A 26357-nucleotide genomic window follows, 5' to 3' on the forward strand; every position below is an offset into this window, starting at 1 on the left:
TTATTATGTTGTTCTTTCTTTTTCCAACTACTTGTGATGGATATTTAATCATTGATTTTCAGCCTTTCTTCACTCTAATATGGATTTAAAGCTATAATTTTCTTTCTAAGCATGACTTTAGCTGTATCTCATAAATTTTGATATGTCTATTTTCACTATCATCCAGCTGAAAATATCTTGTAGCTTCCATTGTGATTTCTTCTTTGACCCAAAGTGTAGAAGTGAAATGCTTAGTTTCTAAGTATATGAGCATTTTCTAGTTTTTGTTGTTATTGCTGCTGATGATTTTTAGCTTAATTCCACCACAGTCAAAGAACATTCTCTGGAGGAATTATATTCTTTGAAACGTGTTTTCAGTGGCTTTTCAGAACAGCATGAGGTCTGTTCTGCCGTTGTGCATTTGATGAGGATGTATACCCTCTGGCCACTGGTACAGTATTCTGCGTATGTCAATTAGGTCAAGTTTGTAGACATGTTGCTCACATCTTCTGTGTCCTTACTGATATTTGAGCGGGTTCTACTAGCTATTAGAGAGTTAAATTAGTTTCCTGTTATCATTACAGATTTGTCTATTTCTCCTTTCGGTTCTGTCAATTTTTGCTTCGTAAAATTTTTGGAGCTATATTATCAGACATGTTTAAACTTACAACTATTTTTTCTGATATAAGTGCAGCTAAGCCAACTTTCTTCTGGTTGGAGCTTGCATGTTCTTTTCCCCATGCTGTTACTATACTTGTGATTTTTCTGTGCCCTTATATTTAAGGTGTATCTTCTGTAAGTGGCTCATAGTTCTAGTCTAGTCTAACTATTATATTCTTTTAATGAGAGAGTCAGTCTTTTACATGTAAAAGTGGAAACAGAGCTTTGGATGTTGGGATGAGGAACAAAATGCCCCACAGACATACCCTTGGCCAACTAGCAACAGTGGTCACAGTCACGGTGGGTACCCAGAGGCCAGGGTATGCAAAAGGTCAGAGGTTCTCTAATTTAAGGAAGCCCAAACTAGATTCCTGTTCAGCTGGCGAGAAGTGGGAAAATGGAAAGGGATCTGTATAAAAACGATGTAGGTGAAATTCTACCTAAATCCTTTGTTGAACCAATGCCTGGGTTTGCCATCCATGCCATCTAGGCAGCTGAGACAGAGGAGTGAGGAGTGGTACTTCTTGGTTTGTGGCCACATCACTCCCATTTCTGCCCTGCGGTCACACGGCCTCCTCGCTGTGTGTCCTCCCTCCGCCTCCCCCTTACTAGGGCACGGTGATGGCATTTTGAGCCCACTCTGATAATTCAGTATAATCTTCTCATCTCAAAAGCGTTAACTTAATCATGCTGCAAAGATCCTTTTTTCCATATAAGGTAACAGTCACAAGTTCTAGGGATTCGGTGGGCCATTATTCAGACCACCACAACACATGAACCATAAAGTATTTAAGATGTGTACACAATGAGACAGATTTTGGAAACAAAAAACAAAAAGAGAAATCATAGGAATCAAAAGTGTGTGCACAAGAGACAGAGAGAAGGAATGAGAAGGAGTGGAAATGCCAGTAGCCACCAGAAGGTGAAAGAAGCGAGGAATGGACCCTTTCCCTTGAGTATCAGCAGAAGTGGGATCTGCTGCCCCTTGATTTTGGCCCAGTGATTCAGATTTCAGACTGCTGATCTCCAGAACTATGAGGGAATAAACATCCCTTGTTTTAAGCCACCAAATTTGTGGTAATTTCTTATAGCAGCCAAAGGAAACTAACATATAAGCCAAACTCTCTAAATTCTTTCAGGCTCTAGGTATGTTAGTTCATGGGACATCTGCTCTGTATCTACTTATTAGCAGCCACTTTGCAAGTAAGATCTTATACTTTTTTTTCCTGGTATGCAAGGTGACATAATGCAGGTGACATTATTCCCTGTCATTGTATTGAAGCCCAACCGTGTGGAGGCAGAGAAACTTGCTCTTCACAAAGGCCCTAGAGGCTCCCCAAACCTGGAATTGGTGATGGGAGACGTAGTGTGCTGTTCAGTGGGGAGAACCCACATTAAAAACCGGGAGACCAAGGCCAATCAGTTGAAAATCTGTATGGCTGTGTCAGTATTGGACACATTAGACTTCAGGACAAGGAATATTCCCAAGCACAGAGAAGGACGTTTCATAAAGAAAAACAAGTCCTCAGAAGAGGGTTTCAAAGCCATGAAGCAAGCCTGATAGGCCTGAAGGGAGAGACAGACAGACCCACAAGCGGGGCTCGAGATTTCAGCACTACGTTCTCAATAATTGTCAAGAACAAGTACAGGGAAAATCAGAAGCTGGATAACATTATCCACCAGCAACCACAGAATGTGGTTCTAAGTGCACAAGGAAGCATTCATCAAGATACAAGTCTCAATAGGGTTAGAAGAATTGAAATCAAGTGAGTATGTCCTATAAAATGGAATTAAATTAAGAACAAAAAATATATGTAAGAAATTTCCAAATATCCGGAAGATGAAGGATATATTTCTAAACACATGGGTCAAAGAAAAAAGTCACAAGGGATATTAGAAAGTATTTTAAGCTCAGGGCGCCTGGTTGGCTCAGTTGGTGGAATGCACGACCCTCAGTCTCAGGGTTGTGAGTCCGAGCCCCACATTAGGCATGGAGATTACTTAAAAAAAAAAAAAAAGGAAAAGAAAGAAAAAATAAAACTTTTTTAAAAAAGAAAATATTTTGAGCTAGATAAAAACACAACATGTCAGAAATTATGGGATGCAGCTGAAGAAGTACTCAGAAATTTGTGGCATTAAATGCTTATATTAGAAAATAAGAAAAGTCTACAATAAATTATCAAAGCTTTAAGCTCCACCTTAAGAAGCTAGAAAAATAAAAGCAACTTAAATCCTTAGTAGAAGGAAGATAGGAGGTGCAGAAATCAATGTAATAGAAAACAGAAAAATAGAGAAAATCAAAGAAACCCAAAGTAGGGTTTTTGAAAAAATGAATAAAACTGATAAACCCCTAGGGAGACTGGTGCAGGGTGGGGGGTAGGGAGCAGCAATATCAGGAATGAAAAAGGGCACATCAACATGAACTCTACAGATATTAAAAGAATACTAGGGAAATAAAATTAACAACTTTATGTCCGTAAGTTTGATAGCTCAGATTTCTTGAAAGATACAAATTACAAAAACTGATAAAAATATGAAACAACTTGAAAGCTTTTTATCTATTAAAAGTTGAATTTGTAATAGAAACCTTCCCAGTGCTATATGACTTCACTAGTAAACTCTATCAAACATTTAAGAAAGTAATTCCATCCTTTATAAATACTTTCAGAAAAGATAAGAAGAGTGAATATTTCTCCAGTCTTTTTTTTTTTTTTAAGATTTTATTTATTTGACAGAGAGAGACACAGCAAGAAAAGGAACACAAGCAGGGGGAGTGGGAGAGGGAGAAGCAGGCTTCCCGCCGAGCAGGGAGCCCGATGCGGGGCTCGATCCCAGGACCCTGGGATCATGACCTGAGCCGAAGGCAGACGCTTAATGACTGAGCCACCCAGGTGCCCCTCTCCAGTCTTTTTATGAGGCCAGAATTACCTTGATTCTAAACAAAGATATTGCACAAAGAGAAAACTGCAGACCAGTAGACCTCATGACCATAGAGGCAAAAATTCTTCACAATATTAACAAATCAAATCTAGCAATATAAAAAAAGGATAGTACTCCATGACCAATTGAAGTTTATCCAAGGAATGCACCGTTAATTTAACACTCAAAAATTAATCAATGTAATTCATGATATTAAGAGAATAAAGGAGAAAAACCACATAATTATCTCAATAGATGCAGACAGGGATTTGACAAAATTCAAGATCTATTCATTATAAAAATATAAAAATTTTTAGTGAGCCAGAAATAGAAAGGGGATTTCCTCAATATGATAAAAGGCATAGATGAAAAACTTGTAGCTAGCATCTTAGTTAGTGGTGAAAAACTCAGTTATTTTTCCAAAGAATGGAGCAAGTCAAGAATGTCCACTCCCACAACTTCTATTCAACATTGTGCCAGAGGTTCTTTTTTTTTTTTTTAAAGATTTTATTTATTTATTCATAAGAGACAGAGAGAGAGGCAGAGGGAGAAGCAGGCTCCCCGCTGAGCAGGGAGCCTGATGCGGGACTCGATCCCAGGACCCTGGGATCATGACCTGAGCCGAAGGCAGACGCTTAACCATCTGAGCCACCCAGGCGCCCTGTGCCAGAGGTTCTAACCAGTGCAATAAAGCAGAAGTAGACAATAGTAAAAATAAAGGGGATGCAGTTTGGAAAGAAAGAAGTAAACTATCTTTCTTTGCAGACAGCATCATCGTGTGCACAGAATATTCTGAGAGATTGACAAAAGATGCTACTAGAACCAACAAGAATATTTAGCAAGGGCATAGGAAACAAAGCTAATGTATGAGAATCAATGGTATTTAGGGGCGCCTGGGTGGCTCAGTCAGTTAAGCATCTGCCTTCGGCTCAGGTCATGATCCCGGGGTCCTGGGACCGAGCCCCGCATCGCCTCTGGGCTCCCTGCTCAGTGGGGTGTCTGTTTCTCCCTCTGCCCCTCCCCCTGCTCATGCTCTCTCTCACTGTCTCGCTCTCTCTCACTCTCTCTCTTGATTAAAGTCTTTTAAAAAAAGAATCAATGGTATTTATGTATAGTAGCAATAAACAATTGAAAAAAATTTTTAAAGCAAAACAATACAATTAAAATATCATCCAAAAGCCTAAGATACTCAGGGATAAATTTAACAAAATATGTGTGTGACCTGCACACTGAAAACTACAAATATTGCGAAGAGGAATTAAGACCTAAACTATGGAGAGACATATACTGTGGTCAAGTTGCCCCAAATCAACCTGTAAATTCAGCATGATCCCGGGCGCCTGGGTGGCTCAGTCGTTAAGCGTCTGCCTTCAGCTCAGGTCATGATCCCAGGGTCCTGGGATCGAGCCCCGCATCGGGCTCCCTGCTCTGCGGACAGCCCGCTTCTCCCTCTCCCACTCCCCCTGCTTGTGTTCCTGCTCTCGCTGTCTCTCTCTGTCAAATAAATAAAATCTTTGAAAAAAAAAAAATTCAGCATGATCCCAATCAAAATCCTAGCAGGATTTTCTTGCAGAAATTAACAAACTAATTCTAAAATTTATATGGAAATGCAAAGAGCCTGGGATAACCACAATTTTGAAAAGGAAGAACAAATTTTGAAGAATTTTACCTGACTTCAGAACTTGCTATAAAGCTGTAGTAATCAAAACAGTGTGTTATTAGTATAAGAATAGATACATCAATTATTAAAACAGAACAAAGTCCAGAAACAGACCCTCACGTATATGATTAATTCACTTTCAACAGAGGTGCTAATGGAATTTGGTGGGGTAAAGAATAATCTTTCCAGTGATGCTGGAGCACCTGGATATCCACTTAGAAAAAATGAGCTTTGATTCTTACCTCACACTATATACACAAATAAACTCAAAATGGATCATAGATCTAAACATAAAAGTTCAAACTATAAACATTCTAGAAGAACACATAAGAGAAAAAATCCTTTCATCTTTGGGACAAAGATTTCATAGAAAGGACACCAGAAGTACCAGCTACTTAATTGAAAAATTGATAAATTGGGCTTCATCAAAATTTAAAAGACCTGCTCTAGTACACCAGTAGACAATGAAAAAGCAAGCAACAGACTGGGAGAAAATATTCACAGTACACATCTCTGACAACAGATGACTGTCCAAATGTATACAAAACTCTTACAACTCCATGATAGGAAGACAACCCCCAAAAGATTTAAGCAGACACTTCATAAAAGAAATGCCAATAAGCACATGGAAATATGTTCAATATCTAGTTATCATGGAAATGCAAATTAAAACCACAATTAGATACCTCTCCATACCCACAAGAATGGCTAAAACTAAAAAGACTAATAATCACTGTTGGCAACGATGTGAAGCAACCACAACTCTCATATGGTGCAGCTGGGAGTGTAAAATTGTCAACCATTCGGGAAAAAATAAACCTTTCTTATAAGGTAAACACACATTTAACATACAAGCCAGCAATTCCACTCTTAGGTATTTATCCAAGAGAAATAAACATACACGTGTAAACAAAGACTTGTGTCAAAATTCCTGCTAGCTGTATTCACAGTAGTCCTAACTTAGAAAAATCCATGTCTATCAACAGATGATTGATACGCAAATTGTGTCAAAGGAAAACTATCAGCAAGGAAAAGAACTAAGGATATACACAGCAATACAAGTCTCAAAAATATTATGCTATCTGGCATGAAAATAGACACATCAATTAATGGAACAGGATAGAGAGCCCAGAAATAAACCCATGCTTACATGGTTGATTAATCTATGACAGAGGAGGCAAGAATGTGCAATGGGAAAAAGACAGCCTCTTCAACAAATAGTGTTGGGAAAACTGGATAGCCACATGCAGAAGAATGAAATTGGTCCACTTTCCTACACCATACACAAACATAAATTCAAAATGGATTAAAGACCTACACGCAAGACCTGAAACCATAAAGCCCCTAAAAGAAGACACGGGCAGTAATCTCTTGGACACCAGCCTTAGCAACATATTTATGGATATGTCTCCTGAGGCAAGGGAAGTAAAAGCAAAAATAAACTATTGGGACTACATCAAAATAAAAAGCCTTTGCACAGGAAAAGAAACCACCACCAAAATGAAAGGGCAACCTACTGAATGGGAGAAAATATTTGCAAATGATATATCTGATAAGGGGTTACTATCCACAATTTAAAGGAACTTATACAACTCAACACTAAAAAATAACAATAATAATCCAATTTTTTAAATAGGCAGAGAACCTGAATAGATATTTTTCCAAAGAAGACGTGCAGATGGCCAACAGATACGTGAAAAGATGCTCAACATCACTCACCATCAGGGAAATGCAAATCAAAACCACAACAAGATATCACGTCCCAACTGTCAGAATGGCTGGAATCAAAAAGACAAGAAACAACAGGCATTGGTGAGAATATGGGAAAAAAAGAACCCTCGTGCACTGTTGGTGAAAATGTAATTTGGTGCAGCCACTGTGGAAAACGGTATGGAGGTTCCTGAAAAAGTTAAAAATAGAAATACCATATGATCTGGTAATTCTACTACTAGGTATTTACCAAAACAAAAGGAAAAGACTAATTTGAAGACACAATGCACCCCTGTGTTCATTGCAGCATTATTTACAATAGCATAAAGATATGGATGCTTCCCAAGTGTCCATCAATGGATGAATGCATAAAGATGTGGTATATAAAATATATACATATACTGGAATATTAGTCAAATATAAAAAAGAATGAAATTTTGCCATTTGTGACAACATAGATGGACCCAGAGGGTATTAAGTTAAATGAAATAAGTCAGAGAAAGACAAATACCATATGATTTCACTTATATGTGGCATCTAAAAAAACAAAACAAATGAACAAACCAACAAACAAAAAAACTGTACAAAAGTACAGAAAGTACAGAAAACAAACTGGTGGCAGCCAGACAGGATGTGGATGGGGGGATACATGAAATAGGTGAATGGGATTGAGAGGTACTAACTTCCAGTTATATAATAAATAAATCACGGGATGAAAAGGACAGCACAGGGCATATAGTCAATGGTATTGTAATAACGCTGTCTGGTGACAGATGGTGACTACACTTAATTGCGGTGGGCACTGTGTAATGTATGGAATTGTTGAATCACTACGTTGCACATCTAAAACTAACATAACATTGTATGTCAACTATTCTTCAATGATAAAAACTTTTAAACTATATTAAGCTGAGTGAAAGAAGCCAAACATAAAAGAGGATGTACCATATGCTTCCACTGATATAACATGTAAGGGAAATCTAATCCGCAGTGGCGGTAACTATATGTGCACCTCCTGGGGTTGCAGAATTGGAGGTGGTTTGACTTCAGAGGGCACAAGGCAACATTTTGGAGTGACAGGAATGTTCTGTATCTTGATTGTGCTGGTGGTGATACAGGTGTATACGTTTTTAAAAATTCATTGGACTGGACACTTAAAATGGTGCAATTTATCACGTGTTAACTATACTTGAATAAATTAATTTTTAGAAACCAATAAAAGAAAACACCAGGAAACCTGGCCCTCTCTGCCGACCACACCAACCTCCACTCACAAGCTAGCCTTCAGCCTGCATCCCGAAACAGTCATCTCACTTTGTGTTAAGCTGCTTCACACGTTCTCCTGCACCAGGAAGGCTCAGCTGACCTGGGCTTGGAGGGGTGGCTCACTACCCTGTCACCCGAAAGCAGAATCCCTCAGAGTTATCAGGAGCCAGAGGCCCTGCCCCACTGCGGCCAGCAGAAATCCACACACTGAACTTGGCTTTTGCCTCTTGGCCATTTTCGTCCTTCTTCCGTGGGAACGTTGTGCTTCGTTAGGGTGTTAGCCCTTCATCTCTGATCCATAGTATGAATATTTTCTCCTGGTTTGTTGTTTGTCTTTTGGCTTCGCTTATGGTATCTTAGGCCACACAAGAGACGTTTTGGGTGGTGGCGGGGGCAGTGATCTAGCCACCCTTCCTTTCTCCGCACCTAGACTTGAAGTCACGGTCAGAAAGCCTTCTCCTACATCCAGGTTACAGAGGAGCTTGCCGTGTTTTCTGGTGCCCTTCTCCACACCACTCTGCAGCAGTCCCAGAACCATGTACCAGGAATCCCGTCTTTGTTCCAGGGGATTTCTGCATGTCGTCGTCGAGTCTGGCCCTGAGCTCTCTGTCCTGCTCCGGTGCCCTGGCTCTTCACACGCCTACCAACCACCGCACTCTACGGAGCTTGCTGCCTGTGTTAATGTCTGGGCGGCTCTCCTGTTCGCGAGCCTTTATATCCCTCATGAATGTTAGCATCTAGTTCCAGGGAAAAGCTTGTTGGTATTTTTATTGAGATCGCATTAAATACACAAATGAGCGTAGGGAGAGCTGACATCTTGATGATCTTGAAACATTTCAGTCAAGAACAAGGGATGCTTTTCCATTCAATCACATCTACTTTTGTGTCTTTCAGGAAGTTTTAAAGGTTTCTCATATAGGTGTGACACATTTCTTGTTGTTTATTCCTAAGTATTTTTTCTTTTTCGTTGAAGTTGTAAATGAGGTCCTCTCTTCCATTGCATCTTCATTCTGTGGTTATTGGCGTACATGAAGGCTATTGACTTGCTATGTTAATTTTATTTCCCACTACTTTATGAATTCATTGATTCTCTAGGGATTTCCAAAATACTACCTTGGCATCTGCAACTAGAGATAGGTTTCTTCAAATTTTCCAATTCTGATGCCTCTGATGATTTGGCTAATACTTCCAGAACAGTGTTAAATAGTATTGGAGGTAGTGAGGACCCTTGCCTTGCTTCTGACCTTAGTAAGAATGCCTCTGGTGTTTCCCCATATAGTAAAATGACAGCTTTAGGATTGGGGTGTGTGTTTTACAATTTTAAGGAAGTATCCAACTATTCCTATTTTCCCAAGAGTTTTTATTAGGAGTAGGTGTTGATCAATATTCATAGGAGGTAGGGTCTGTTATTTTCCTTTATTATACTCTATCTTGTTTTGGAATAACTGTTATACATACTTAATAAAATACATTTTTCTTCATTTTCTATGCTCTGAAGCAATTTAGACAGCTAGGAGCTCTCTGGTCTCTGAGGTTTGATAGAACTCCCCTTTGAAGCCATCTGGGCCTGGAGGGCTTTATAAGGTAGTTCCTTAATAATTTTCTGTTTCTTCTTTAGATATTCTTCTCTGGTCTGTTTAACTTTCGTCTCTACTGGGCCAATTTTTGTAACTGTGTTTTCTTTTTTTTTTTTTTTAAAGATTTTATTTATTTATTTGAGAGAGCGAATGAGAGACAGAGAGCATGAGAGGGAGGAGGGTCAGAGGGAGAAGCAGACTCCCTGCTGAGCAGGGAGCCCGATGCGGGACTCGATCCTGGGACTCCAGGATCATGACCTGAGCCGAAGGCAGTCGCTTAACCAACTGAGCCACCCAGGCGCCCCTGTAACTGTGTTTTCTTAAGAAATGTCCATGTCCACCCAAGTTTTTAAATTTATTTGCATAGAATTCTGCAAAATAACTTTTTAAGATTTTTTTAACTTCTTGCATATGTTTAGTTCCCTTCCTTTATTGTTTCTTATTTTGTATATCTGTGCTTGTTCCCTTTTGATTAAACCACCTAATGATTTGTCTATTCTATTTTTTACAGGAACCAGGATTTTTATTTATTAATTTGATCTAGTGTTTTGCTGTTCTCTACTTCATCAATTTCTGTTCCCATCTTTATTCTAGCTTTATTATTTCCCTCCTGTGTGTTCTTTTGATTTGCTTTGTTGTTCTTTTTCTTATTTTCTGAGTTGAAAACCTAGTCTATGTACAGTTGACTCATGAACAACACGGGTATGAACTGCGTGGGTCCACTTACACAAGGATTTTTTTGCTTCAGGACAGTACTGTAGATGTATTTTCTCTTCCTTATGATTTTCTTTTTTTTTTAATACTAATAAATAACTAAAAGATTTTATTAGAATTTCAATAGTGTTTCCATTAATATACTTTTCCTGGTCCGAGATCCCACATTGCATTTAGTTTTATGTCTCTTTAGTCTCGTCTATCTGTGATAATTCTTTAGTTTTTCCTTGCTTTATGATTTCCTTAATAACATTTTCTTTTCTGTGACTTACTCTATTGTAAAAATACAGTATATGATACACATAACATGTGGAATGTGTGTTGACATGTGGGTAAGGCTTCCTGTCAACAGGAGGCTATAAGTAGGTAAGTTTTGGGGCAGTCAAAAGTTAAACATGGGTTTTTGACTGTGCAGGGATCTGCACCCCTAAACCCTGTGCTGTTCAAGGGCCAACTGTCCTTTCATTCTTTCACTGTTATTTATGTAAGTGTTTAGGGCTACAAAATCTCCTCACTGCTTTAAATATAATCCACTGGGTCTGACATACAGTGCTTTCAGTAGAAGTTATATAATTTCTGTTTGTATTTTTCTTCACCCAAAAGTCATCTGAAAGAAGTGTTTTTTGTTTTATTTCTAGGTAGATGAGATTTGGTTTGTTTTTTTTTGTTTTGTTCTGTTTTGGGGGGAGGGGCTTTGGTTTTAATTTTTAGTTTTCTTGCACTGTGATCAGAATGTTATCTTAATATTTCTGCTTTGTGCAACCTTTTGATGTTCTCTGTGTGTCCTAATGGATGATGGGTTATTGTGAGTGCCTGTATGTGCTCAGGAAGAAAGTATATTCTCTGTTACCAGAGCATGGTTTCTTTCTATGTCCATAATATCTATTGATTATGCTGTTTGGATCTTGTCACACTTTGGGAAGAAGCAGGTTCTGGGAGAGTTTAATGCTGCTTTGTCAGACAACTCCTGACTCTACAGCACTGAGGAGAGGTCCACCTATGTGCTTGGTTGTGGGCGCCCTGCTCCAAAACGTTCCCTTCTTCCCTCCCTGCAGCTGCCATCCGAGGGTCTGTCTGAGCCCTTGTCACAGATGGGGCTGGGCAAGAAACAGGGAAAGCCAGTCCCAGCAAGTTTTTCAGCAGTGTCTTTGCTGAGCAGGCTTGGAGCACCTGTAGGATTTCCCAAATAAAGGGAGGGAGGGGGGACGGTGACCTAGGAGTTGACACATATTTGTTCTGAGCATGAATGCATGTTGGCTTTTTGCTTCTCATCTAAATAAAGCTGTTAATGATATCAGGTTCAAGGGTGAGATAAACAAGTGGGCAAAATATCTTAACACAGTGGAAAAAGCACAAAGGATACATTGGTACTTAGAAATCACGTGGTAAAAATTAGTGAGCTCTTAGATGCCAGTGAACATGGTAAAGTAGGCGTCTCTGAGGTTCTGTCCCCCCAGCAGAAACATCAAAAAATCAAGCAAAAACTGTCAGAACCAACTTTGTCAGAACTCTGAAAAACAGTCAACAGTTTATAACAACCAAGGAATTGCTGAGTCAAGAAAAAGGCAACTGCAGACCGTGGAAGAGCTTTGTGGCATTTGCCCTTGGCGCACCCCCGTGTGGGACCCAGGTGCCTGGCTTCAGAGGGAGCAAGCAGACCTTGTGTGCAAAGATCAGCATCTAGTCTGTTCTCACAGCAGACTGACAACAGGCATCGTCTCTCCTAACTCAGAACTCACTTGGGGCAGACAAGTGGGGGCACTGCTGGAGAACATCGTGAGGTGAACAGCATGCAGCTGCTTGAAGCACAGGATGACAGGCCAGGCAAATAACCGAGCACTGAAAGCTTGCGGGGAACAGCTGGGGAGAACTTGGGGACCAGGTGCTGGGGTGGTCCAGTCGGTGGAGCGTCCTACTCTTGATTTCAGCTCCGGTCGTGATCTCCAGGTGGTGGGATCGAGCCCCACGTCAGGCTCCACACTCAGCAGGGAGTCTGCTGGAGATTCTCACTCCCTCTCCCTCTGCCCCTCCCACTCGTGCACACACACTCTCTCTCTCCCTCCCTCTAGAATAAATAAATCAATCTTAAAAAAAAAAAAAAGAAGAAGAAGAAGAGCTGCTTGGGCACTCAAGGCTGCCTATGAACAGCAGAAAATTTAGAGAGCCATGTGCATGCCCGGGGCAGCTCACACACTCGGAAAAGACCCAAAAAGACCCCAGGCTCGCTTGGGGCTGGTGTCTAGGCCCAGTGTCAGCTGGAAGTGAAAGCTCCGGCAGCGCTGCCCACAGCCCAGAGCGGAGCCGATCCACAAAGATTGGGACAGGTTCCCTTTTCCCTTTCTATTTCCCTCTTCCTCAATCTGAAGCACCTGCTCTGTCAGAGATCCCTATACACCTGAGCTGCAAGGCTGCATGCGGGCGGCCGGCAGGGAGGAGTGGCTCCAGGCGCCCACCAGCCCCTGGCCTGCTCCGACATGTCAGCTTTACCCTCTGCAGACCGCGGCGGTTCCTGCATCCGCAGGACGGGCTCGCCCACCAGCCCCTCCATCTCTGCAAGGCAAGGCTGAGGCTGCTCATCTATCCTCCTCGGCCGTCAGAGGCGTCCACTGGGCCCCTAGGCCCAGGCCCCCTGGCCCCAGGAGCAGGCTTTCCTCAAGTTGGCTTGTACTCCTTTGGTGGAAGCACTTTTGGTTTTTGGTGTGCGACACCTGGGAATGTGGCCAGCTTGCACCTGCTAGGCCTCAGCGTCAGCCTCTGTGCGGAGAACCGTGCCGAGCCAGATGTGCAGGTGCTGAATTCCCCCTCCCCATGGACAGGTTTGAAATGGTTAAGAGCCTGCAGAGAAAGAGCTATGACGGGTGGCAAGCGGCTTGGACTCACGCGGCCCCCTCTGCAGACAGGCCGCTGATGGGCCTGACCACATGCCACCTTTCCACACAGGAAGGACGTTGCCCCAGAGCGTGTGACACATGCAGACAGAGAGCAGACCACGAAGGTGGTGTACTCAGCGGTCTACGGAGCAGGTAGGCTGCAGGCCAGTCTCGGTGTCACCTGTAGGCCGAATGGAGCTGGCTCTTGTCCTGTGTCTGTGTTTAAGTGTGGCTGTGCCTTAGGGACATCATTCTTGGCCCCCAGAGCTCACTTCTGTGAGTTTGTGAGTGTCATTTACAAAACCCTGATGACATCTGTGATGCACCAGAAACCAGTCAGACCACCATCAGCTCCCTTAGCGCCTGGCCGGCTGGGAAGACAGAGGCACAGAAGTGACTGTAGACCATGGTTGCCCAGCCAGGAGGGATGCTGCAGGGCTGAAGCCCGACCGTGTAGCCCCACCCCTACATCACACGGCTGTGCTGGGGGCCACTTCTGGGCTTTGAGATGCTCGTGGAGACCCCATCCTAACCTGACCTCCACCCCACCACCCGGGGCCTGAGGCCGAGCAGGCCTCCCTTCCTCTCCCTCCAACTTCCTGCCCGTGGCTTATTAAATTCTGTTTAAACTCTTCTCACTCTACGTCATGCTGAACCAGTGGGACCTCACGTCCCCTCAGGACAGCAAGGGAGAGGGTGAGAAGGGGCTATAGGCCGGCCAGCCCCTCCTGAAGGAAGGGCCCATCTGGCTGTGCAGACCGTCTTCTTTGGATCAGTCCTGTTTGAGCAGCAAGTCCTGTGCAAAGACACTGAGGAGAATTCATCTCCCTGCCACGGAGACCATTCGTTCAGTCAAGGAAAGGCAGCAAAAGGGGAGGGGCTTCCAGCTCAAGAACATCCGGGCAGGCGTGTCGTCGATTATCTGTAAGAACCACCTCGTACTTCGGCAATGTGACCGTGGTGCCGGGGAGTGAGCGACTTGCGTGGGACGGGTCTGGAAGGCGCCTCCCGCCGGCCAGCCCGGCTCCCAGCCCAGGCCCTCCCCCAGTCCACAGAGCTTACCCTCACGCCTTCCTCTTGGCTCTGCTGTGCCCTTCTTGGCCATCCTTGACCACTGTATCAGCAACCCGTTTCCGGGTAACATATTCATGATGGGTGTCCGTCGGCCTCCAGGGCTGTGGTCTCACTGGCAGCTCCAGCAGGGAGCACATCAGCAGCCCTCAGGTCTTGCCACGTGGGGCCCCCAGTGTAGGCAGAGCCCCCGCACAGTGGCTGTGTTCTTCAGAGCCAGCAGGACAGTGCTGCACACTCATTACACGATCCCAAGTCAGTACCTCCGTGACGGTCGCTGTGCCGCTGCTTAGAGGCAGGTCTGCCCACCCCCCAGGGAGGGTCATGCCAGGGCGTGAAGCCCAGGGGGCAGGACCCCGGAGGCCACTTTAGAGTCTTCTCCCTTCCGAGCTTGGGTCCCTGGTGCAGTGCCCGGCTCGACCTCCTCCTCCAGGAAGCGCCCTGCTTCCCCTGAGCGCCGCCCACTCTCCCAGCCTGAGGAGCCCCACAGAGCAACTCTGCTGGCTCTGCCCGTGGCCAAGCACACAGCAGGTGCTCAATAAATACTTACCGAACAAATTCTCAAACTGCGTAGTCTTTTGACGCTACTTGTGAAAACACTTTGTGTACGGTTTTTGGGAAGCAGGCTAAGAAACTTTGTTTGAAAGAATTGAACTCAGTGGGTGACAGTGGGATGACTCAGACTGGCCTGGTCGGGCTCCTCGGCTCGGCCTCCCTCTGCTGTGCTCCCGAACCTTCCCGGGTCACTGTCGGGGAGGGGCAGCCTGCCACCAAATTATAGCACATCTTGGTGCCTCGCATCCTCGCTCCAGAGTCTGCGGGCAGAATGTTGCCCCCGCGTCCTGGCAGGCAGCCCGGGCTGGAGTCCTAACTCTGTCCCTCTCGGATCGGCAACCTTCTGCAGGACCCTCCACCTCTGTGCCCTAGTCACCTCCCAGTCGGTGAGGAGCTGGCTTGTTGGAGTGGTGCCTGGCACCAGCTGACTCTCATCTTTGGCGTCGGCCGCCGCTCTGGCACCCAGATACAGCACCAAGTGATGGGCATCTGTGTGCGGTGGTGGGGCCGCCACCTTGGCTGGAGCTGCGAGCGAGCGACGGGCGGGAGTGTGCGGGGCACTCAGCGCAGCTCCACGCAGACGGCAGAATGCACCCAAGTCAGTCTTCACTTCTGTCGGTTCGGCACCTTCTGGAGTATGCACTTTATTTTTGCCGGAGAGGAAAAGAGCTCCACTTGGTAAATAAGCAGTGAGTCATCAGCTGTGATGTTGGTGAAAAGAGTAATTTGGCTGCTTTTAGCCCTGATGGTGACACGGTTCCCACCCCGAGCCTCCGTTTCTGCTGTTCCCGCTGTCCCCGGCCAGCTCCACGGCAGATTACCATGGTGTCGGCACCCGGCTGTGCTGTCCTCCCCGCGGACGAACCCGTCGGGTCTCCTGGGCTGCTGGGGGCCCTCTGGTAACGCAGCACAAACACCTCCCACCAGCTGGCTGTCGTGGTTGCGATGATGTGTTTTCACTGGGGGTCTGGAAGCTGCTACTCTGAGTGCTGGGGGCACCTCCTGGGTCAGCGCGATCGGCGTGAGGACCACAGTGAGAGACAGCTGAGGAGAAGCAGGACTATGACATGAGCAGAGAAGGTGCTCGAGAGGGACTTCACATCTGTGCGGCCCTGCTGCAGCCCACGGGTGGGGCAGCCTGGTCCCCACCCCTCCCCCAGATTCTGCCGGGAGGGCCATCCCTGCCAGAATGGTGGTGACCACAGAGCCGCTGTTCCCCAGGGGTCTCGCCCAAAGGGGTGACCACCAGCTCACTGCCCCTCTGTCAGCTACCTGCCAACTAACAATGCACCCTAGCCCAGTCTTGCTCATGGCCCCTCTGAGGCCCCTCCTGACGCCCTCGGGTCTTGCTCTGAGCTCCCACTGCTCCTGGAGTCCATTTAACCCTTGATTCTCCTCAAGGTGTTCAGCATTTAAGTTTGCCTCCACGTCCAATCACATTCGATCAGCAGGCACCGTTGTTCCTAGGGGCTGACATTTGTCACCAGAAATGCATAAGTGGGCCCGGGAGGACAGCGCTGAGTGACAAGTGCCCCAGAGTCGTTGGTGCCAGGTAGAACCGGGAGAGGTGGGGCAGGCTGCCGGTTCTGAAGGATGCGGAGAGTTAGTCGGGGCTGCTCTGGTCAGACCAGCCAGCACTCCTGGAGGCCACGATGTGCCAGGCACTCACTAGGCCCCAGAGCCACAGACAAGAGGGAGAAACTATTAGCAAAAATGTGAGGGACCAAAGAGCACTTGGAGAAAAGGGAGTGAAGACGGTCTTCCTAAAGCTAAAGATGCAGCTCACAAGCACATGACATAATTCGCTGTCTGTGGGAAGAGTCACATCCCGCGCTCATCTAGGATTTCAGAGATTAGGACTGGTTGTGCTCCCACCAGGGGGGTGCTTGCTCTCAGGGGGACAAGCCTGTCTGCGATTACATCTCAAAGAGCAGAAACCCCATCAAGTGAACCAAAGCATGGACGACAGTTGTATGAAAGGGGCCAGTCTCTGTGAAGCATGGAACACAGGCCCTCATGGCGTCAACGGCCATCCTGCTTGGGTGCTTGAGTGTGACAGGCCCACGGGAAGGGCGCGGGAGCAGGAATCAGAGAACTGTCCAGACCCTCCATCTCTTTCCCAGTCTCCATCTTCTTCCTTTGCAGTCACTGCATTTTTTGTTCCTCTGGTAAACAGGCTTCTTCACGTGCAGGACCTTGGCCAACCGCTGCACTTCTGATCTCCCAACATCTCTACCCAGTACAGGAAAGGAATCCTTTCTGGGCCACACATACTGAGAAGGAGGAGTGTGACTTGAGCAATGGCCAAGCAGGTCCCAGCAGACTCCTCTCCCACGGGTATCACCTATAAATTATGGAAAAAATATAATAAACAACTCCCGAAAGGTACTGAAAAGTGACCTTTGGGAGGAATGATTCAGGGTGACCTCGGTCAGTGTGATGGGTGGTTAACAGTCCAACAGAAATCCATAGTCTCACTTGCCTGAAGAAACAGAGGACAGAGTTTGAAGCAGCCAGAGCGTCTGGAAAGTGAGGGGAAACGCTCAGAAAAAAAGAGAGCCAAAGAAGCCAAAGAACACTAGATTCTGGGTATGAACTCTGCCCAAACCTCTGGCTGACCCCTGACTATGCATAAGTAGGCAGACTTCAGACAGCCCAGCTAAGGCTAAAAGGGCTGAACTGAGACTTCAGTTGCTTCCCACTGCACAGGGGCAAATTTCAAAGTTTGACTTTAGCCACATTAACTGCCTCCTTAAAAAAAAAAATCAATACTCCTGAAAAAAAACCATAATAGAATCTGGGGTGTCTACAACATTTCATTCACAATATCCAGGATTTAATCCAAAATTACTAAACATATGAAGAAATAGGATAATTTGATCCACACTCTAAAGAAAAGGCCATCATAGAAGCAAATCCTGAGATGACCCAGATGTTGAAATTAGCAGAAAAGGATTTTAAAGCCATATTATTATAACTATGCTGAAGGATGTAAAGGAAAACATGCTCGTAATGAATGAAAAAAAAAATAGGAAATCCCAGAAAATAAAAAGAACCAAATGGAAATTCTAAAACTGAAAACTACAATGTTAGAAATAAAAAGTTCACTGACTCAGCTTAACAGTAGTTAGACATGAGAAAGGACTTAGCGGAGCAGACTCAGGGTTCCACTAAGCCAGACGTGCCAGGGGTGTCTAGCCGTCATCTGATTCCTTTCTGAAAGTCAATGGAGGTTTCCACTAGAGTGACGTAGCAGAGGGGTAGGGATTGGAATGTCCTAGAAAGAAAGCCTTAGAGATGGATTGTTTCAGTGGACTATATTCATGAAGCTATCACATGGTCTTCAATAAGCTCTAATAGAGAAAGTGGAGTTCTTTTGTTTCTGTCCAAATGACGTGGGATAGTCTGGCAAGCTTGGTGAGAGCAAGGACAGAAGGCTCCAAGAGCTCTCTCTGCCGGGAGAGACTTTGGGGAGCACAGCCTTTCCCACTCTCCATAGCCAAGCAGTGGAAGAAAACATCTGCCCCTTCACTCTCCCAAGATATGAACAGTTTCTGTCCAGACCCCTGAAAACATCAGCTGACTCGGGCTAGGGGCGGCCTGGCTAAAGAGAAGATTGGATCTGAGCTCAATAAGTCCCTTTCCTCCAGAGGTGTCCCCTTAACAACCCTGGAGTAAGGACTCATGTTCTTGAGTCATAGGTGAAGAAACAGGGTTGATCGCAGGTCACACAACTTCCCCAAGTCCACACAGAGCCACCCCTGGGTGACAGAGCTGGACTCAGACCCAGGTCTGTGCAGCCTCAGCATCTGCTCCCCACAGGCTGCAATGGGACTCCGGGTGCTATCCTGACCAGAGATCCTGCTGTAAAAAAACTCACAAGAATACCTGCATCCTCTAGGAAACAAGTATCGGTCTGGACCAGAAGTGTTGGTCTCAAAATGAAAATTTCAAGGATGGCAGCTCCTAAGTACATTTTCTCATGATTTGGCAATGGAACGTTCCCTTCCTCTTTTCCTCTGTGCCCCTCTCCAGTGTCCCCTAGTTCTGGAGTTAGCTCTCTCTCTGGACAGGCTGAGGGACTTTACTGCAGCTTTACCTCCATGCCTGCCAGGCACTCGGCCGGTATTGTTGAGTGAGTAAATGTTTAACGGGCACCAGTCTAGGCTGAGCGGCACCGAGAACTCAGCTGGAAAGCCAAAACCAACACTATCCTGACTGATCAGAAGAGATAGACCCTGGACTCACAGTGTCTTCCAAGGGCCCTTCTGTGGGCTCACTTCTGTGTGTGGTGGCCGCTGCCGGGCAGCGTGGCTCGTGGTCCCCGCAGGTGTGAGCTTGCCTCTGATCTTGAGTGTTTCTGTCCACACAGGGAAGGAGCGGCTTGCTGCTTGCCTTGGAGTTACTGTGCAGGAGGCTGCCCGGTTTTTGGAGAGTTTTTTGCAGAAGTACAAGAAAATCAAGGACTTTGTCCAAACAACCATTGCCCAGTGTCACCAGACAGGTGAGCCAGACACAGCCAAAGCCTTTGCAGACCCCCCTTCCCCTCCCTGATGACCTGCAGCTGCCCCTGGTCTCCTGGCCCTGCTCCGTGGGGGGTGGTGGGCAGATGGGAGGGGATGGGGTGAGTGGAAAATGGGACCCTAGGCTCCAGGGTGAGAAGGGTCCAGAGCCAGGGTCTGCTTGAGGGAATCTTGCGTCAGAAAATGGTAGATGGGCAGCTAGAGACACAACCCTGCACCTAAAAGTGGAGAACGTATGTTTTTACGAAAAGCACGTGGTATATTTACAAAATTTCACCACAGTGTGGTCACAAATTTCAAAGACTATCAACTAGAACATGTCATGTGACCACAATGGAATGCGGTCTCAAGGCATCCCAAGAACATTACAAACATCTTAGAAATAAATGAGAGTGAGAGACTGTCCCGTGAAAACTGTGGGGCACGGCCACGCCGATCCTTCACTTAGAAGTACAGGAATAGTTTAACAGCATATTTTTAAAAAGAAAGAAAGAAATTTGTGAACATAAATGGGTTGTAGTCAACTCTAGACGTTTGGAAAAGAGCAGCGCGTGAAATGAAGTAGGGGAAGGAGAGAGATGAGCGGCAGCAGGAATCCTGAAGCAGGGAAGGGGGCAGAGGGGCGCTCCCTCACGCTGTAGGGAAGGAGAAGCAGCGCCAGCGGCTCAGCCTTCCTAACAGCTGTGCTGCGCTCCCTGGGGCTCCCTGGGGCTCCCGGCTGTCCCAGCTCTGCCAGGCCCCACTGGCCACCTTCCTCTCTGGAGCCCCCGGTGGGCCCTCCCCAGGGGCCTCCTGGCCTGACCGTGTGCCCAGGCAGCAGCCCCAGGCGGGGTCCCCGTGGACCCTGACTGCACTCAGCGCCCAGCTCCCTGCAGCCTCGGTGTGGGGCACAAGAAAGCCAGCAAACTGCTCCCGTTCCCAGCGAGCTCCCTGGACCTGGGAGGTGAGCCTCCACCTTGGCCACCGGCACCCTCACCGAAGGGAAAAATAAGACTACCCACTTTGAAATGTTAGAAGAGTGATAGAATATGGAGTCAGAATCGCTGTAGACAGAAGCAGTTCTCCACGAGGGTGGTATCCTTGCCCATTTTACAGATGGAGAAAACGAGTCACCAAGACGTTAAGTAGCTTCTCAAGTTCACACAGCTGACAGGTGGGAGCAGGCCCACGCCCAGGCAGCTCCAGCCCGGAGCCACCATGCTCCCCGCTACCCACCCCTGCCTCCCTTCCTCGCACTCAACTCTTGAAGGGCCGTACGTGGGTGTGCATGCCCTTCAACCCACTAGTACACTTCTGGGCAGAAAGATCCTCGAATGATCATTAAAATCTTCCACACACATTGGTTGAGGGTCAGGCAGTGATACGAGCTCCTCGCTGTCCCACGGCCACAGTCCAAGAGCCACAACAACCCACGAGTAAGCAAGTGCATGCAGTGTCCGAAAGATGGCACCGCAGGGGCGCGAGGAGCCAGCGGGATGCCAGTGCCGAGAGAGGAGGAGGGAGGCCCCCGGAGAGCACCGTGTGCCCCGGCCTCCCTGGGGGTGGCATCTGAGCCACCACAGGAAAGGCCGGGAGAGCCTGGAGCGGTGCTGGGGTGGGCAGGTGGATGGGGCAGCCCGGAGGCCAGAGAGGAGGCCAGTGGCCCAGACCCTACGTGGCACACCACAAGCCAGGGGAAGAAGCTGGGGTTCACTTTGCACAGATCGGTCCAGGAGCGTGGGAGGTAGATTGGCAGGGGAGGTGGAAGTCAGAGCCACTGCCCGGGGGAGCCGTCTGAAGGGACAGGGCCTCTGCCCAGCGTCTGAGGTGGGATGGACAGAGAGCACAGGCAAGAGACACCAAGGGGGCGACATGGACTGCTGACTAGAGGCGGGCTCAGGCCCCCAGGTGTGGGCGTGAGCTCTCTGTGTAGGCACGCCTGACCCTGCTGGGGCCGGAGCAGGCACACGAGGCAGATCTACCAGGCTGCCGTGAGCAGTAGGGCTCTCTCCCTGTCCTCACCGCCCGTCACTATTAGGAGGCTTTATATTACCGCCTGGCAAACAGCGAGTGCTCCATACATTGTCATTTTTGTAATTATGATGTATGTGGGAAATCCTTCCAACCCTCAGATGTGTGAAATCCTGAGTGGAGAATTTAATCTCACCAACACCCAATAAAACACAAGTCCTCACTGGTCAGGAGTATACTCACCCAACACAGCGTGTTTATGTTCGTTTTCTTTTCTTTTCTTTTCTTTTTTAAAGATTTTATTTATTTATTTGACAGAGAGAGACACAGCAAGAGAGGGAACACAAGCAGGGGGAGCAGCAGAGGGAGAGGGAGAAGCGGCCTCCCACCGAGTGGGGAGCCTGACGCAGGGCTCAATCCCAGGACCCCGGGATCATGACCTGAGCCGAAGGCAGACGCTTAACGACTGAGCCACCCAGGCGCCCCTGTGTTCGTTTTCTTCAGGAGGACCTTGGGGCAGGCGGTTGAGCATCTCAGGTGGTGATCTCGGGGTCCTGAGATAGAGCCCCGTGTTGGGCCCCACAGAGTGTGGAGCCTACTTAAAAAAAGAAAAAGAAAAAAAGAGGACCGCAAACTTATGTGAGAATGTGTGAGAATGTGGCCCCTCCCTCCTTGAGTAGACTAGGGATTAATGCCTTTCTCCCTATCCCAGCTGCCACATGGTTCAGAATTACTTCTGTACCGGAGCCCCAAAAGTGGCCTTTAACAGCCTTTGTAAACTGCCCTCCCTGTCCTCTGTCAGCTGTGACTGCAGGCAGAAGTCAGAAAGCAGAGCCGCCAGGAAGCTGCCCTGCTTCCCCACCTCAGAACCCACTCGCCCCGAGATAGACCGGGAGGCCCGTGGGCAGAGCTCCCCGCTGCGCTCAGCACTGCAGTGAGGAGGGGTCCTGCCAGGGTCCCTGGACCCCATGTGGGGGAGGCCGTGCCCACAGAGGCTAGGTGAGCACCAGGGCGCCGCACAGCCTGTTTATTTCTGCCTCGTGTCCTCTTCTCCTTCACGTGACCCAGGCCATGTGGCATCCATCATGGGCAGGAGGAGACCGCTGCCGAGGGTCCACGCACAAGACCAGCAGCTCCGGGCGCAAGCAGAGCGGCAGGCCGTGAACTTCGTTGTGCAAGGTACGCAGAGCGCCTGGGGCCGCCTGCCGTGGGCTCTCAGCAGCTGCAGGGCTGAATGACACCCCCCAGATTATCCGGATGCTAGTCCCTGCTTCTGTACTCACCGGTAGTTACACAGGAGGCTCGAGTGAAGTAGCACTTGGCGCTCAGCAGGTGCTCAGGACATGGTGGTCTTTCCCCCAGGCGACACTCTCCTGGACCTCTGAATAAGGAACTGAGGCTTTCGGAGTTTCTCCAGCCAGGACTAGGGCGAGACCTGGAGCTCAGTCCCTGCACTCTTGGCCTGGGGCTCTCTGCCATGCCCCTCATGCCTGGCAGGAGTAAGACCTTGCAGCAAGGCCTCCAGACCCAGCAGGCTCTCCTGGATCCCGCAGCCTTAGCAGCAGGCGGCCAGAAAGCATGACGGCACCCTGTCTGCCCCTGGTTATGAAGACTCCCATCTCTAGCCACAGCCCTCAAATAGTTCTGCGTAGAGGTGAAGAGGGAGAGCGATAATCCCAGGCTCCACATACCGTGGGCCACCAGCTGTCCCAGGGAGGCCCCAGGCAGCCTGGAGTCAGGCGTCATCCCGTTGGTGACCCCACCCTGCTCCGGCCCCAGCAGGGTCAGGCGTGCCTACACAGAGAGCTCACGCCCACACCTGGGGGTCTGAGCCCGCCTCTAGTCAGCAGTCCATGTCGCCAGGTCACAAAGGGGGAACCGAGGCCCCCAAGGCCCAGACATGAGGCCTGAAGGCAGGATTCCACCACCTGCCCCCAGGGGGGCTTCTGAGGCAGGACAGCGGCCAGGGACCCCAGCCCACGGGGAGCGGGTGGCTTGGAGTAGCGGCAGGGTGGAGATCACGTCCCCGCAAGTCCTGCAAGAGGGGGACACGGCAGCACTGAGTTCCGAGAGCCTCCGTGCGTTGCTCAGACAGCAGGAGGCTCAGTGGCCCCTGACAGAACAATTGCGAGGATCGGTCTGGGTTCAGTATAGAGTCTTCCAGAGTCCCGTCCCCCAGTGTGACCAGCCGGACAGGAGCTGAGGACAGTGACAGCCCTCCACATCCTGAGATGGTGGGTTTTCACGTAGGAGGCCGCTGTCAGGCCACAGCCACGTGTCTGTTCCCTAGATGTGTGCGAGGCACGTGCTCGGTGATGCTGAAGCTATGTTAGGGCCCTTCCAGAAAGACCTGCACACGAGATATCTTCGTGTGAGAAGCCGACCAGGACACCCAGCTACCGTGGATACGGCCTCCCTGCACACGTGTGTCTCTGAGCAAGTGACTTGCCATCCATCCAGTCCATCCACGTAACAGAAGTCTGTGTGAGCTGAACTAGGTGCCAGGGGAAGCAGTGGCCAGTGCCCACAAGAAAATTCTGCCTCTGACCCATCAACCAACAAGACCAGCTGTGTGGTGCGCACCTCCCTGAGGCCTCCCCTTCCCCCCCCACGCCCCTCTCTTGCCACCCGCCTCCCCATCCTTGTTTCTCCAGCTCCGTGCGCTTTTCCTGACATCCCGCCCCAGCGCAGCTCCCCATCCCGCCTGAAGCCCCTCACCGCAGCAGTCTCAGAGGCCAGACTTCCGTGTCCAGCATTTCTGCCACACTTTTAGGAAAAGGACGTCCATAGACTGAAGGCCTAGCCTTGCAGCGGAGCAAGGCAGTCCATGGACTGACAACCTTTACTTCGTGAACCTTGGGAAACACGAAGAGCTAAAGCAATTTCAAACCACAATGAAACCTGAACTTCAGTCTGTTTTCCATTACTGAGACACCTGCTGTGTGCCCGGCACTGGAATGGGCATGTCCCCTACACTGGCCAGCACCTTGCAGAGTGCCCAACACAGCCCTGACATGTGATTTATCCTTACCAAAATCTAGGAGGCTCTATCATAACCCCATTCGATCCACTGGAAAGCTGAGCACAATGAAGTCAAGAGGCCATGTGGCTGGAAGGCTGAGTGCACGCCCCTGCCTGGTCACTTTGTTAGCTGGTGCAGCGGGCAGGATTCCAGATTCTGCAGAACCTGTGAATGTGATATCATTCCCACGGTTAGGTCAAGCCACAAGGCAAAAGGGGGTTTGCATCCATGGTGGGCCTGACCTAATCAGGCAGGCCCTTGAAAGACCATGTAGGGGTCAGGGTCGGGATTCACTGCAGTAGGCGCCCTTCAGCTGGCCGTGAAGAAGCAAACTGCACGTTGGGCAGAGGGCCCACAGCAAGGACCCAGCGCAGCCTCCAGGAGCTGGACGCACGGCTCACAGCCAGCAGCCAGCAGCAACACAGGAACCTCGCTCACGCGTGGCAAGGAAATGAATTTTGCTAATGACCTGGGGTCACTCGGGAGTGGGTCTTCCCTAGTCGAGCTTCCAGATGAGGACTTGGTAGGGTCACACACTGATCTCAGGCTGTGAGGCCCCAAGCAGAGGACCCAGCCACACAGACTGGGTTCTTGCTCGGCAGGAGCTATGAGATGGTAGATCTGGGTTGTTTTAACCTGTGAGGCGTGGGGTCCTGCGTCCCACAGCATAGAAAACTAAGACAGCCGGGGCTCGGCTGAGCGTGCTGGCCGAGTCCCTGCTGCAGAGCCCTGGACCTTACATTGTTCGTGAAACAGAACCTCTTGTTCCCACAGGCTCAGCCGCAGACCTCTGCAAGATGGCCATGATCCACGTCTTCACTGCAGTGGCCGCTTCCCCCACCCTGACAGCCAGGTCAGTGAGTGAGTGGCCAGCCTGCCCGGGCCTGACCCAGCGCGTGGGCCTGCCTTTCTCAGGGCTTGGGTGGGAGGCCCGTGGTTCTGTGAGTCGACAGCGTGGCTGGCCCGTGCACACATGCCTCCCAGGAGCAAAGCAACGCCTGCCACTTCCCGTGAACCCCAAGCAGAGGGGCCCCCTGGGCCCGAGCTCCTCTCAGCACGCCCAGGAGAGCCCCTGCCTCCCCAGCTCGGGCTGGGCCAAGTGCCCAGGAGCCAGCTCACAGCAGCTGCGATAGCAACGCGCCGTCCGCCTGGGGGCACGAGGAGGCCTCTCGAGGTTCAGCTGGTGTGGAAATGCATCTCCCCAGGCGTGTGTGAGCCCCTGCAGGCCCAGCCCAAGGGGCATCCCATGCAGCTGCCCACCCGAGGTGGGCGGACCCCACTGGCCCCCACTCCGGGTGCCTGTTGCTGCCACCACCCAGTGTGCCCGACACCCAGCCCCGCCCCAGAGCCAGCGTGCAGATGCATCTCGAAGATGAGGGCCCAGCCACGGCTGCCTCTGGGCCACAGCTGTCTCCGGTTTCTGCCTCTGCCTCCGTGGCAGAGCGTCCGGGTGGCCGGTGACAAGGAGGCCTGTCCAGCTCTGCTGGTCCAGAACCACGGCTGGCAGCCGCCCGAGGTCCTGGTGCCAGTGCAGGTGGCAGGGGCTGGGTTCGGCTCCAGCGCCCCGGGACCCCTCCCTGGCGGCTCCCTGGGAGTCGCCCGGAGACGGGAGCGAGTGTGTCAGCCCGGAAGCTCTGTTCCTGCTTGGGCCTCCCTGCTTGGGCCCCGTGCACGTTTGCTTGCCTCGCTGGGGGGGTCCCCAGGCGGGCGGGGGCCTATCCCTGCAGACGAGCCCTTCCCAGGCAACAGGGCCGGGCAGCTGCTTCTCTGGCTGGTGACCAAGGGTCACGCTCACCTGTGTCACCTGCACGGCGGGACCCTTTTCCGTCGGAGGCTACAGTTTCGTCTTGGCTTCGATACTGTTCTACTTCTCAAGGCATG

The 26357-nt window shown here is 49.0% G+C and overlaps 1 protein-coding gene across 1 annotated transcript in view; it reads left to right on the forward strand.

Annotated features, from left to right (window-relative positions):
• Positions 1-26357, forward strand: part of POLN (DNA polymerase nu) — a 51565-nt gene that overhangs the window by 19416 nt on the left and 5792 nt on the right. Inside the window, exons 3-6 of the mRNA XM_081813184.1 lie at positions 13426-13508; positions 19354-19485; positions 22548-22633; positions 25251-25329. Of these exons, the coding sequence (XP_081669310.1) occupies positions 13426-13508; positions 19354-19485; positions 22548-22633; positions 25251-25329 (380 nt within the window). The remainder of the gene's footprint in view (positions 1-13425; positions 13509-19353; positions 19486-22547; positions 22634-25250; positions 25330-26357) is intronic.

Source organism: Leptonychotes weddellii, chromosome 2 (assembly GCF_054177405.1).
Source record: "Leptonychotes weddellii isolate Sample4059 chromosome 2, ASM5417740v2, whole genome shotgun sequence".
In the NCBI taxonomy this organism is placed as follows: domain Eukaryota; kingdom Metazoa; phylum Chordata; class Mammalia; order Carnivora; family Phocidae; genus Leptonychotes; species Leptonychotes weddellii.